This window comes from Protomyctophum parallelum (genome assembly GCF_964188405.1).
Source record: "Protomyctophum parallelum genome assembly, chromosome: 14".
In the NCBI taxonomy this organism is placed as follows: Eukaryota; Metazoa; Chordata; class Actinopteri; order Myctophiformes; family Myctophidae; genus Protomyctophum; species Protomyctophum parallelum.
The window spans coordinates 18,686,772-18,699,146 of NC_139709.1; the positions used below are offsets into that span (position 1 = coordinate 18,686,772).

Sequence of the window (12,375 nt, forward strand, 5' to 3'; positions counted from 1 at the left end):
CATTGATCACTTTTGAAAAACTCCTCTAAAATACTGTCCTTTTCTCTCGAATCCACAATTTTTCTATGCTGCCTTTTCTCGAAATTACACGCACACAGCGCATTGCATACACGATACACCTTACACACCATATGCTCTCCCCTGGCCATGTGCTGTGTGTTGGTTGGAATGGGGGCAATTCATAACCTGAGGTCACAGCCGGGATGTGAATATGAGGAGGGGGGGGGGGGTCAATGCAGCATGCCGGGGGGCGGGGCGGGGCGGGGGAGACAAGCACTTGTGCCTGGGGAGTTTAGGGTTACACACCTCACCGACCTCGCACCTCTTTACTGACGCATAGGAACCATCCATGCTTCTCAACCCCATCAGTTGAGATCCAAAGGTTGGGCCGTGAGATCAATTGTCTTGACAGCGTCACGGACAAAGAACGAGTGATTATTTTGTTGTTTATGAACGATCTAGGTCCCAGGGTGGAAATCATTATAACGTTTCAAGTTAGGCACTGCGACCGGAGCAGGATGTGAGTCCCCTGCAAAGCGAGATCCAGCTCGGATCAAATGAGAGCTTTGCAAAAAGAAATACAGATTTACAAGCTTACAGCGTGCCGCAATGCCACGCGTTGTGATTGTGGTTGATGTGGTTAAGTGTATACGGCTCTGACCTTTGCACTTATTTATTGGACGCACTAGTGTCTAGTATAAAGGTGAAAGGGAGTATCATCTTTGACTGCCACAGATAACATTGTATTGATTAATCAATGTACACTTATGCGGCCCAGTAGCTATTCTTGACACCATTAATATTCAATAGAAGCCAGTAACATGAATGAAGATACAAAACGGTGTACAGTCTACCATTCATTTCCATAGAAGGCAGTAGCATGAAGATACAAAACAGTCTGCTAGGGGCGGATGTCCCGAACACGTTTTTTTGCTCCCGATGCGATTTCCGATCATTTGATTTTGAGACATACCGATACCGATCTTTCCCGATCCGATATTTATATTTTATACAACACTTATGCCATATCACAATAGCAAATACCCTAATGTATGTCACTCTAGTGTAGTCTGCCTTTCAATTATTGAAAGGCAAAATGTGACTATACTTTTATTAGAATGACTGTCATTGTGGGGTTTTTTTTCTTTCTATGAAAGCATGGAATCATTGCAAAATAATGATGTATTGGTTAATTAGAGTGAATACAGTTCAGAACTGAAGTCAAGTTAAAACTCTTAAATAATCTCTCATTCAGAGACAGTACTACAGACACCTACTGTATGCCATCATGCATAGCGGAGGTTGCATTTCCTTTGTTTTCATCATAGGTGTCTTTCACGCCTCTGAGTGTGACTAGTCTTTGTTTGGTGATCTCTGACAGTTTTTACAACATCTCATTGATAATACATCTTTCTTTGAGATTTAGACAATTAGACAATTAAAAATCTGATATTTTCTCCCCGATTCCGATTTTTTGAAAATCATGAGATCGGAGCCGATTTCCAATCACCCAATCCGATCGGGACAACCCTACAGTCTACCATTAATTTCCATAGAAGCCAGTAGCATGAAGATACTTGAAGCAACGTTTTGTAGCAAAATGTACAAAGCTACAATCCAGGTTGAGCTGGCTTCAACTGCAGCTACAAAACGACCAAGTATTCACCTTAATCTCCCCTCACGTAAATTCCTGTTTGTAATGTTGATAAACTATCAATAAAATGATTTCCGTCAGCTAGTTACATTTTACTTTTTATGTTTTTGATCATCTGGCGTTCGACACTTCAACAGCGACTTAATGGCGACAGATATGCTTCGTGGCTTTGTATCTTAGTTTGTAGCTGCATTCAGTTTTAACTAATTCAGATGGAATATGAAAAGAAATATAATTAAATTAATGTCATAAGAATACACAACTGTATTACATATAACTTTACAAGTGCTTTTATTTTTATGAATAATAATAATAATAATGAATTTATTTTTAACATAAATAAGGCTCTTATGTGTGGGACATTTTTCTCAAGAATGAGTACTATATATAGACGTCTGTATACATTTAGACGTCTACATTTAGACCTTGATTAGCATGGCTAATCAAGGTCTAAATGTAGACGTCTATATATAGACGCTGAAACAACGTTGTTTCAACGTCTATATATAGACGTCTGTATACATTTAGACCTTGATTAGCATGGCTAATCAAGGTCTAAATGTTGACGTCTATATAGACGTTGAAACAACGTTGTTTCAACGTCTATATATAGACGTCTGTATATTAGACACCTTTTTGGCTGTTTGAAATTGTGACCACTTGCTGGGGACAGGCTAAATACAGGCATTTTTGGGTACAGAGCCTGCTTTTAAGCACACTGGTCGATACAAAAGATACAAAGCTACAAAGCAATGTTGTAGCTTTGTATCTTAAGTTGACACCAGCTGGACTTCCTTGTAACTTTGTACAGTAGCTGTTGTAGCTCGCCCTGTTGGATGTATCTTTGTATCTTCATGTCGTAGCCTGTATCTTTATAGCTGCCAGTGGTGTGATTAACGCAGTGTGCAAATGGAACTAAATGGAACTGTAACAATCCATTTGTTATATTTGCACATTAAATAATGTACACTAATAAATTGACTAATTAACACACAGATGTTTCTACTGTGTATGTGTTTTAGCAATAGAGACAATAAAGCTAAATCTAAATTTTGCTCAGATTGTAGTGACTCGTCTTGATTGAAGAGTGCCTAACACTAAAAAGCACAAATTGTGGTTGTAAAGACGGACCCTTTAAGAGTGCATTTGTACACACTTAGTTAAATTAACACTGTGCACAACATGCATGCGTGTGACTATATCAACATTATAAGAGTATCCCATATTCACCCCAGGGTGCATAACGCATTCAAACCTTACAAACACTTAACCTCTGTAATGTGAATTTGCCCTGGGAATATAATTTGTATGCAAATGTTGGAATCCAGCACGTTGCAATTTGCTCCCGTACACTGTACGCATATCGAGTTAAATATTAATATACAGTATACGGAGTTAAGTGCTTCTTTCTGCGGTTGGGAGAAGTCTGAGAATGCAACGTTATCTGCAAGCGCTGTCTGTGAGAGAGGGCTTCTCTTCAGCTGCTGTAGTGTCACACAGTGGGCCTGGCGTCATCATCACAGAATGCCTGAAGAGAGAGTACTGCTTTCATGCCTTGTATAATGTGCATGCAGTCAGTGTTTTATACACTATCTATATGTGTAAAGTATATACATTTACTTTACAGTATCTATAGGTGTGTATAAGATACTGTTCACACATTGTAGATGGTCTAGATACTGAATAGATTCTATTCTGTATCCACTTTGTATAAACAGTATCATATACAGTCTATCGTATGTCTCTGAGTTTCATACTCACGATACATCATTAATAGGTTCAAATGCTCCTCATATTTTAACAACCCACTAAATACAGTCGTGGTTCTCAAAGTGGGGAGGAGGGACCCTCAGGGTTCCTAGAGGACGTTCTAAATGGATCCTTGCGTAACGTAATGTAACTCTTCCATTTATCAGAGTTATGGGGGTCCTTCAAATTAAAATTAAAAAATTTTAGAACCACAACCACAACGCAAAGATCATCTTAAAATGGTTCTGCTCAGCTTGAAGCTGGTGTAGCTACTATACCGCAAAATACACCCAGGTGAATGTAGTGAAAAACAGGCTATAATGCCACGGTGAAACCAATGACACGAACAACAAGCGTATTAAAGGTAATATGTCTGGACAATGGGAGGCCATTATTGAGAATCTATCTCTCTATCATCATGCCGCCGTGTCATTACGCAACGTGTGTGTGCATGCTGTGCTGTGCGTGTGAGAGAGAGAGAGAGAGAGAGAGAGAGAGAGAGAGAGAGAGAGAGAGAGAGAGAGAGAGAGAGAGGGGACCAACAGTGTACCTACACAGTAACAGTACCCCCAGGGTATACCGAGGCACAGAGGGAAGCAAAGACGTAAAGAAGGAGAGACAGGAGGAGAGATGGAGGGGGAAGAGAGAGAGAGGGGGGGGGGGGGGGGGGGGGGGTCAAAGAGTGAGCAAAATAGAGATGCTGAGATACATGGAGGAGAGATGGAGAGAGAAAGTCTTGGGGATAAGTTAACTGTGTAAGAAAGAGAGAGATGACAGTCGCAAGAACAAAGAGCCTGGAAAGAGAGTGATGAAATACAGAGAGAGAGAGAGAGAGAGAGAGAGCCCAGGGAGTAGCAAGAGAGGAAATTTGAGCAGCGGTGTTTCGAGGAGGAGGAGAGGTGGAAGTCCTCCTACCTCACCTCCCGGAGCGAGGGATGGAAGGAGAAATCGAGGAAAGTAAGGAGGGAGGGAGGGAGGGAGGGAGGGAGATAAAGAGGGATGAGCAACTGTGGGGTGTTGGATGAAGGTGGTTATAGAGAGAGAAGGGGGGTAGGGAGGAGGAAAGATGCAGGAGGAAGGAAATGAAGAGAGGGGAGGCAGTGGAAGGGGGGGGAGGGAGGGTTAAAGGATGAGAGAGAGAGCGAGAGAGAGAGACAGTGGGGGGAGGGATGAAAAGGAGGAAGAGGATGAGAGAGGGACGGACGAGGAGGAAGTAGGGATGGAAAGGAGGAGAGAGAGAGAGGATGAGAGACGGAAGTGGAGGAGGGAGGGATGTAGGAGGAGATGTGGAGGGGAGGGGGGGGGGGTAGGACCCCCCGTAGGGTTAATTACATCTCTGTTCTCTGTCAGCGAGACTCTGACACAATCTGAGTCCTGTGGCTGCAGGCTGCCCCCCACACACACACACACACACATACACACACACACACGCACGCACGCACGCACACACAAGCGTGCGCGCATGCACGTTTTTTTTTCTGTATACTTTGAGCACACATCACACACAAACACAGCATGACATAGACAGGCGATCATGCAATAAACACACAAACATGCTCTTGGGCGCATACACATAAGAGCTAATGCACATAGGCGCACAAGTGCACGCGCACGCACGCACGCACGTACGTGCACCGGTCTCTCCCAGAGGAGTGTGTTGTGTTGTTCAGTGGAGACTACTACACTACATTGAGGAGGGGGGGGGGGTCTAAACTTGTAAGAGTGTGCATAAATCATGCATAACGTGACCCATATGTAAATCACTCATGTGATAGTCAAGATAGCACATCAAGCTTCTGTCCCATGCATGGCGGGTGGCTGATGACTGGGGGAAAGTAACCGAGTACATTTGCTCAAGTGCTGTACTTAAGTAACATTTTGAGGTCCTTTGAGGTCCATTTTGAGGTTCCAACTACTGTACATCTCAGATCCAAATATTGTACTACTAAACTACATTTATTTACTATAGTTACTTTGTAGATTTTGATTTAAAAAAATTACAAAACATACATTAACCACTTCATTTGAAATGCGACGCATTGTTACCTATTTTCAGAAGATTGATGTATAGGCCTACATTTGAAAACTCGAAATTGGACATTCTGCATAATAATTTGTACTTTCACTCAAGTACATTTTGAATTCCCGATGTTAGCTTGTAACAGAGTATTTCTACGTTGCAGTATTGCTACTTTTACTTAAGAAAAAATTGTGTCCCGATCGGATCGGGTGATCGGAAATCGGGGCAGATCAAGTCATTTTCAAATGATCGAATCAGGAGACAAAAAACGTGATCGGGACATCCCTAGTATCAATATTATATCCATATCATAATATTAGACTGCTATTGTCTGTGATTTGGGATATTGTACTATTGTGATATGGCATAAACGTGTTTTATAAAAAATATAAATATCAGATCGGTATCGGCAGATGCTCAAAATCAAATGATCGGAATCAGATCGGGAGCAAATAAACGTGATCGGGACATCTCTAATTGTGAGTATATGCCTTTTCTGCCACTGAAGGTTGTGTCCCCTGGCGGGTGGCTGATGTCTTCCTCTTTATAGGAAAACAGCCAACAGAGAGCAGGTTGCCTTGTGTTGTGTGTTTTTACTGCTCTCACACTTTATTGTCCAACAACGTCGATAAGACCACAGGTCATTACCACGTGGCTCCACTGCAGCCTTGGAAAAACAACAGACAAGTGCGTGCGTGCGTGTGTGCGTGCACGTACTGTAGCTCCAACATGCCACTGTGAAACTGAACAACACAGTATGTGTCTGTACGCTACATGTTCCTATACAAACCTTAACCACGTCATAAATAGGTATTTACGCAAATAATACAATAACGATTTTCCATTAATAGCGATCTTAACAGAGACATTAATAGCGAAAACAGCAAGATCTACAACAAGCTCATCATAATGCATCACAATGCGACACCATGGGCATGTCTTACGTACTGTACGTGTTTAAATACCTTACTACACAGATCAACATTTTCAGAGTCTCAACGTTGACCTTTGTTCTTATCCGACGCCGACAGCCATTGTTTCAGCCCCTCCTCCTCAGGGATGCACACACACTGTCTGCAACACGCCCTATAGTCATAAGTCACCGCTGACACTACAGTGAACAAAATGGTGCCGGGAAGGCAGAAGAAATGGACCTCTCTAGTCTCTACACCAAATATCTTTGCCAAAAATAGACAATCACAATCACAACCTGTCGCAATGCGACGCGTTGTGAGCTTGTAGATCGTCAATTTTTGGCGAATATATGTTTCCCCCCAGAATAGTCATGCTGGGTTTAACAGTATAAAGACTTAAACCCTCTGGTCTTAGTGATACGAAATGGACCTGAGTTGCGACTGTACTTAATTGGTCTGCTCTTGTTTCCTTCTACTGCAAATATCTTCAACAGAAATACAGTATAGCTGATCTACAATGTTTAGCTTGTACAGTATATCGCCTATTTCTGGCGGATGTTTCCCCTCAAAAAAGGGCGGGGGTGGGGCGCGTTGTGTTTCAACTAAGTGGTCAAACAGAACAAGCTTTAGACATAGATCCACCTTGTAACATAATGACTATGATTAGGCTATGACCTTTCAAGGTCACGAATGGTCAAAGATTTTGACAAAACTGTGCCTTCCTATTTGTTGAGCAGAGTAAACATGGCATAGGTGGATGTAACTGTAACCTGTGTTTACATAACAAAACAATAAATACATATTTTACCAATGTTTTCACTGTTTGCGTTTGTTGGGCTGCCAAAACAAACAGTGAAAACACCAAAATACAGCGAGGGGGATGTGTAAATAATATATGTCATTTTGACTGATAACCTTGACCTCCGAAACTCTGAACCCAGTCTTCAACGGATAGGTTTATAGCTCAGAAATAACTCAACGTTAAGTCAACACAAGTTTGATAGCCCTTAATCAATGTTTTTTTTCTTTTTTCTTTTTTTTTTATCCCACGATTTTGTAACCCAGTTTTTTCTTTTCACCCAGTGCCAATTATCTAATGTAATCCTGGGAGCTACACTTCCTCTGCCAACCTGGGGGGGCAGCGGACTGACCTCATGCCTCCTTCTATGCATGAGGAGTCCAAGCTGCTCCTTTTCACCTGACAGGGGGGAATTTCCCCGGCCGGACGTAGCGCGTGGAAGGGACACGTTATTCCGACCAGTTCCTTTCCCCTCCATCAGGCGCCCCGGCTGGCCAGGGGGAGGTAGTTTTAGAGACCAGGATTACTGCATGTTTTTGTGAGGGTATCTATCCTAGGGGACACGGGGAGAACATGCAAACTCCACACAGAAAGGCCCTTTCGCCAACCCCCGCCTCGGGTATGGGCACTGATGACGCGGAGGAGGGAACACGCCGCCAGTGCCCACAGCGTCCCCAGCGGGAATCGAACCCAGGACCTTCTAGCTGTGAGGCGACAGCACTACCAACTGTGCCACCGTGCCCTTAATCAATGTTACAGTATGAAAGCTAGTGACAGGAAGGAATAAATTGAGAAATGGCAAGAGCTAAAGTGTGGAGAAAGAGGGGAAGAATACACACGCACGGACGCATGCACTCATGCACACACACTACTAACTCACCAAATAATAAAGATATGGATGAAAAACCCAGTTCTACCATTTCTCTGACCTTCAATCTTGACTCAGTTAACCCCCAGAATGTACTGGGCCGTAATCAGTTGATCTATGGAGCCCACTGCATGCCCTCCGAACGTGGCTGAGAGTTTCCTGACATTCAGTGCAGCCATTTTCCTGCAGAGTACGTATAGCTCACACAAACACAAACAAACAAGCCCCTGTTGGCACGGGACCACAAGATAAATCAACAACATTTTATCTCCTCCGCTGGTGGGTTTTGATGACTAACTGTGATGTCCTATTTTGAATTACCAATGCCTGGTGCAAGGGTGACGGCGTAGTATTTTAATCCAAGGCTGTAAAACCTTTTATTTTATTTTTTTCTCCCTTCCTTCTTTCTTTCTTGGAGAGTTGGCAGGCCGGTCTGCTTATTATTCTCTTTATGGGGGCAGACAGACAGTGCTGCACAGTGTAGAAGAGAGTAGACACTGCTGTGAGGATGTTCTGTCAGTCCTGGAGAGAGGTATAGTACATGTACCTAGAACCGCTACAGGCTGCTTTATACCCAGAATAGCTGATCTACAAACTCACAACGCAACGTGATGCGGTGATGTAGATTGGCCACTTTCAGGGTAACAGGAATAGTGGGCACCAAGGAAGAGTTGCCACCTCAATGTCAAATTGGCAATACAATATTTGGAAAATGGTAATTAACCCATTCTGAGTTCTGACCTGAGATCAGATTCTAAAAGTAATAGCGAGACATTTTGGGCATAAGAAAAGTTGAAGGGTAAATCTTTACATTTTGGAATGTCTCTCGTCCACTCTTCCTGTATGTGTGCGGAAATAAATGACACAGAATGTGAAATCCTTTTTTCTCTCTCTCTCTCTCTCTCTCTCGGGGTGCAGTGATTGAGAACAATGATTAGCCTTTGTTAATTAAAGTACATATTTTTTGTGTGATAAGAAACGTCCCGATAAGAAACCAATCACGCTCCATGTAATGACAACAATATGAAATCCCATATTGATTTGCAGAAAAACTATATTTTTAGCTAAGCCTGCTATCGGCACCGTTGAAATCAAGATACCCATCGTTGGTTGTAAAGCCACCACAGAGGAAAACTATGTTACAACATCAAAGTGGAGTTTGTCTCACAGAAGAATAAAGACTTTCTTTCTACTTCATTATAAAAGGAGCCTTCCGCGGAAATAACGCGACGGCTCCCGTAATCCTCCTGACAAATCAGGAAATCTCCCCGCTTTGTGTCTGAATCCCCATGGGACCCCCCCCCCCCCCGCACCACCCTCTTTATTAACCCGTTCTGCCTTAATTAGCTAATAGGATTGTTTTAACCGTGATCCCAGAAAAGAATAGCCTCCAGGAAGACAAACACCAACTCTTTGTGACTGTGCATGTGTGTGTGTGTGTGTGTGTGTGTGTGTGTGTGTGTGTGTGTGAGAGAGAGAGAGAGAGAGAGAGAGAGAGAGAGAGAGAGAGTGTGTGCGCGCGCGCAACATAGTTAACATGTGTGCTAGATTGCAAACATGCCTATACTATATAGTACCGTATGTCTTGTTGTGTGGGTGGAAATGCACATGCATGTGTATGATTTAGTTTGTGTTAGCTGTGTGTGTGTGTGTGTGTGTGTGTGTGTGTGTGTGTGTGTGTGTGTGTGTGTGTGTGTTGTGTGTACAGTATAAGCATGCACTCTGTGTGTACACATTGTGCGTACACACGGCCGCCGTGCATGTGCGTGCTTCTCACCATATGCAGTACATTCATATGCACCATGTCATCTGTGGCACACACACACACGCACACACTCCAGTTTGGTTCCATCCCCCTTAATTAATGCACCCTCCTGCAAGAGTGCCAGTGGGATATGAAACCATTTTACCTGATGATGCAAACGAATGAAAACAGCACTCTGCTCCCCCCCCCCCCCCCCCCCCCCCCTCTCCTCACCTGACAAATACTATACGCGTCGAAACGAGGCGCTCTACCAGCTCACGACGCATCCCAACGCCAACCGTAGTGAGCTTGTAGATTGCGCATATTCAACTAAAGCACAAACCAGGCTTTTTGAGGGCGGTGTGCGCGTGGCCCCTCGCATCCCAACGTGTTTTCTCGTTTCGTTTAATTGGTGTTTTTGGCAACACGACGCCCGCCACCAGGCTTTTGTCAGCGCAGGAACTGTGCATGTAAGCACATCTTTTGTAGGAAGATGAGAAAGAGGAGGCTGTTCCGCAGCTTACCCATCATTTTGTTTTTTCCTCGCACAAGCCGTGCTTACAAATGGCACAATATTGCACAAGCACATGTGCACGCACGCACGCACGCGTTTGTATACAGTTGTGAAGACAAATTTTTAGGATGTTGATTTTATGAATGCCATTTTTTTCACATATTTGACATTTTTAACCCCAACCATAAGACCGAAATAGCCGATCTACAAGCTCACATTGTACCGTGCTGCGAAACGTTGTGAGCTTGTAGATCTGCTATTCCCGGTACACAACAGTGCCGCGTGACTAATGATAAATCGACCGTAACGTCAACCCTAACCATAAAACCGTTTCTCTTGTGAGGACCAGGAAAATGGTCCTCACAGCGTCTATTACTCTAATTCTACTATACTGGTGGGAACATTTGGCTTTCACAGGCATAGTAAAACACAGTACACACACTGTACTGCAGACACAAACTTATACCGGTGCATATACTTGGCAACTCATTTTCCTCCGCTTGCAAAACTAAAGATACAGTTGTCCAAATAGTCTTATGGAGGAAGGAGTTCCAGAAGAAATTCCAACAAACAAATGCTTTTCTTCAGAAATGTTATTGTGGGCTCTGAAAATGTCCTCGACTGCCCCAAAATCTGCATTCAATAAAAAACATAGAAAAAACACTGCTTGACTACTAAGTCTCTCCAGAAGCCATAAAGATACTGAAGGAAAGTTAACTCCATGACAAAAACCCTTCTGGACTTGTAATGATGTGATGGTAAAACCACGTTTTAAACATTGACGTCAAATCAAGATGTATATTGTTAACAGCATTCTCAAAGAAAGACAATGAACCCAGCATAATTAGAATAGTGTAGATGCTTTGTTTGGAATGTGAATCTGAATTTAGCTCCACGCCAATCTGGGACTTCATGTTGCCAGTCTGTGATGTCAGTCATCAATCACAATCAGGATGGAATATGAAAAATGTGAAAGACCTGACGGACGGACGGACGGACAGACAGACAGGGTGCAAAACATAGTCTTGGCCATGCCTTCGGCCTGGCGGAGACCACTATTTCAAAAAGTATAAACATACGAATGTGTGTTACTTCTGTGTCTTATACTGGCAGTGTGCACAAGACCTTTGGTGCTGATCAGTCCAGCGGATTCCAAGACAGACAGACAGACACTCTTCTAGACTAGACAGCTAGAAAATGCTGAAAATAGCCAATGTCTCCAAATACAATGACTCGCATCGCAATTTTAAAATTGTTAACATGTTCTTTTTGTGGCCTATAGAGCAGGTTGTAATCCTACCTCTCTCCCCAGGCTGGTGCGTGCGTTTCTCCCAGGAACCTGCAGACCAGTCGGTGGTGCTCGGGGAGAAGGTGGCTCTGTCCTGCGTGGTCTTCAACTACACAGGCATCGTCCAGTGGACCAAGGACGGGCTGGCCCTGGGGATCGGAGAGGGCCTGCGAGGTGAGATCGGGCCCTGTACGGAAACTATTATTCTCAACCTTTTTCCATTTCAAGAACCCCTAGTTTGATATGCATTAGCCCACAGACCCATATTTGATACTATTTATTTTTTATCTATAAAATCCTCAGTGTTCAATCAACTCCGACAGCATACAAATGGAATCAAATTAGGTTTAATTTGTACACTGTCAATGTGCTATCATAGTTACAGGCCCGTAAGTGTCCATTTGGACCCCTGGGGGTCCCCGGACCAGACCGTGTCGTGCCGTACAGCACGAAGGAGTGTATATTAGAAGTTCAACATTCTTAGCAAAAGTTAAATATAAAATTCTGCCAGAGGGGGAAAATCTTACACTGCAGACAAGGAAGGGGGAAAAAAACAGACTTCACATTTTTACATTTCATCCATTTATTAAGGGTGACACTTTTCATCCAGAGTGACTTACAATGAAGTGCTGCAGTAAAAATATGCGTCATTTTCGGCAGCAGTATTAACAATCGGGCCTGATAACACACAAAGACTGGAGCGCCGAGGGGGAGAGGAGGCTGTGCGAGCCATCAGGGGGTCTAGTGGTTTCGACTGGGGCTGTATTGTAATCCGAGGGTCACAGTTTCCATCATCCCTACAAGAGCCAGTGTGTCAGTCACCAC

At 43.5% G+C, this 12,375-nt stretch overlaps 1 protein-coding gene across 2 annotated transcripts in view; it reads left to right on the top strand.

The window, feature by feature from the left end:
• Positions 1-12,375, top strand: part of LOC310871087 (kin of IRRE-like protein 1) — a 115,130-nt gene that overhangs the window by 52,607 nt on the left and 50,148 nt on the right. The window contains exon 2 of one of the 2 annotated variants that reach the window (XM_083782565.1): positions 11,575-11,739. In XM_083782565.1, coding sequence (XP_083638691.1) covers positions 11,575-11,739 — 165 coding nt within the window. The remainder of the gene's footprint in view (positions 1-11,574; positions 11,740-12,375) is intronic. The other variant, XM_083782566.1, reaches the window with a different exon arrangement.